Genomic DNA, 1,426 nt, shown 5'->3' with positions numbered 1-1,426 from the left:
GGCGGGGCTGGGAGTGAGGGGCCCCGGCAGAGCCTGGGGGCGGGGCTCAGAATAAGGCAGGGGCAGTATGGAGCAGTCAGGTGCCCCCTGCTGGTGACAGAGGCTGGCACTGCCGGGCCTGGCTACCGCGGACACGGACCAAGTGCCTAGTCTCTGTTGCCAGCGCCGGCCAGCCCGGGGGTCCCGACGGGTCCTTACTTCTCTGCCTTGGCACCCTTCCTCCTCTTGGCCCGCACCGCGGGCTCCGCCAGCACCTGCTCGTCGGTGGCGACGATGTAGTCGTAGAAGCCCCGGTTGAACTGGCTGATGATGTGGCACCTGGAGTCCAAGCAGAGGCGTCAGTGAGAGCTGCAGGGACCCGCCCTGGAGGGCGACAGGCGCTGCCCTCCCTTCTTGGGGGGCTTGCCCAGCGCTATTAGGGTCCCAGTGGGTCCAGTGGCAGCTTGGGGCTGGCGAGTGCTAACCCTCAGTCAGGGCCTGTCCACACAGCAGTGCTAGGGCCGGGCACTGCACGGTGTGTGTGGATCCACTGGGGATGAGGGAGGGCAGAGTGCCCGTCCCCTCCACACGGACAGCAGGGACCACCCCCCAATGGGCTGCCCTTCCCCACTCCCCAGGGGTCGTTCCCAACCCCCCAGGGCTCTTCCCCCCATGGACTGCATGGACCACCCCCCCCGAACTCTCCTGCCCCAATGGGTCACCCCTCCCCACCCCCAGGGCTTGTTCCCCAGCTCACCGGGACTGCACGGGCAGCTCGGCGTTGAGCACGCAGGCCGGGATGCTGAACTGCTCCAGGAAGAGCTTGAGGCGATAGCCGCGCTCCACGGTGCTGACGAAGAGGATGGCCTTGCCCCGCACCAGCCCCAGCTTGAGCAGCGCGTAGAGCAGCAGGAACTTGTCCTCCTCACCCGCGCAGCGGATCTGGTACTGGCACAGCTGGGCCGCCTCCGGCAGCTGGGACTCCCGCAACTTCAGGGTCACCTGCAAGCGGGGCGGGGCTTAGTGCTCAGCCCAAACCCCGCCCCTTGGGGAGGGGGCCCAGCCCCCACGCAGCAGTGGGGCTGGGGGATCTCATTCCCCCCTCCAATCCCAGGGACCCCCAGGATAACAGGCCAGGATGGTTCAGTGAGGAGCCCGCCCCAAGGCCGCAGAGCAGAGCTGCCCAGAGCCCTGGGGGAAGACGCCGAACCCGCCGAGCAGCCCCCAGGTCCCCCCTTACCGGGTTGTGCAGCACGAGCTCCTTCAGCGCCTGCACCTCCTCACTGAAGGTGGCCGACATCAGGAAGCTCTGGTAGATCTTGGGGAAGTGGCTGCCAAGGAACCAGAGACCAGCTCAGAGCCTCCCCCCCGGCCCCGGAGCGACACCCCCCACGGGCTCCAGGAGAGGCTGGCCACCCTGCTGCCGAGGGCTCTGTCCACAGCCCAC

General features: G+C 68.2%; 1 protein-coding gene across 1 annotated transcript; it reads right to left on the bottom strand.

The window, feature by feature from the left end:
• Nucleotides 1-194: 194 nt before the first annotated feature.
• LOC113405461 (probable ATP-dependent RNA helicase DDX56) lies at nt 195-1,355 on the bottom strand. Its single transcript, XM_026646677.1, has 3 exons — nt 1,220-1,355; nt 737-981; nt 195-318 (listed from the first exon to the last, which is right to left on the bottom strand). The coding sequence occupies exons 1-3, from the start codon at nt 1,277-1,279 to the stop codon at nt 195-197; spliced, it is 429 nt and encodes a 142-aa protein (XP_026502462.1). The 5' UTR covers nt 1,280-1,355.
• Nucleotides 1,356-1,426: the final 71 nt, after the last annotated feature.

The sequence above is a fragment of the Terrapene carolina genome, unplaced genomic scaffold (genome assembly GCF_002925995.2).
Source record: "Terrapene carolina triunguis isolate 2854851 unplaced genomic scaffold, T_m_triunguis-2.0 Scaffold38179, whole genome shotgun sequence".
In the NCBI taxonomy this organism is placed as follows: Eukaryota; Metazoa; Chordata; order Testudines; family Emydidae; genus Terrapene; species Terrapene triunguis.
The sequence above is the reverse complement of the archived record's forward strand: the minus strand, read 5'-3'. Positions and strand labels throughout refer to the sequence as shown.

Bases quoted from the DNA above. Each gene is read 5' to 3' on its own strand.
- LOC113405461 (XM_026646677.1), bottom strand. From the start codon at position 1,279: ATGTCGGCCACCTTCAGTGAGGAGGTGCAGGCGCTGAAGGAGCTCGTG. The intron at 982-1,219 runs GTAAGGGGGGAC...CCCCGCTTGCAG, and splicing joins AGCTCGTGCTGCACAACCCG to GTGACCCTGAAGTTGCGGGA. The intron at 319-736 runs GTGAGCTGGGGA...CTTGGACTCCAG, and splicing joins GAGCTGCCCGTGCAGTCCCG to GTGCCACATCATCAGCCAGT.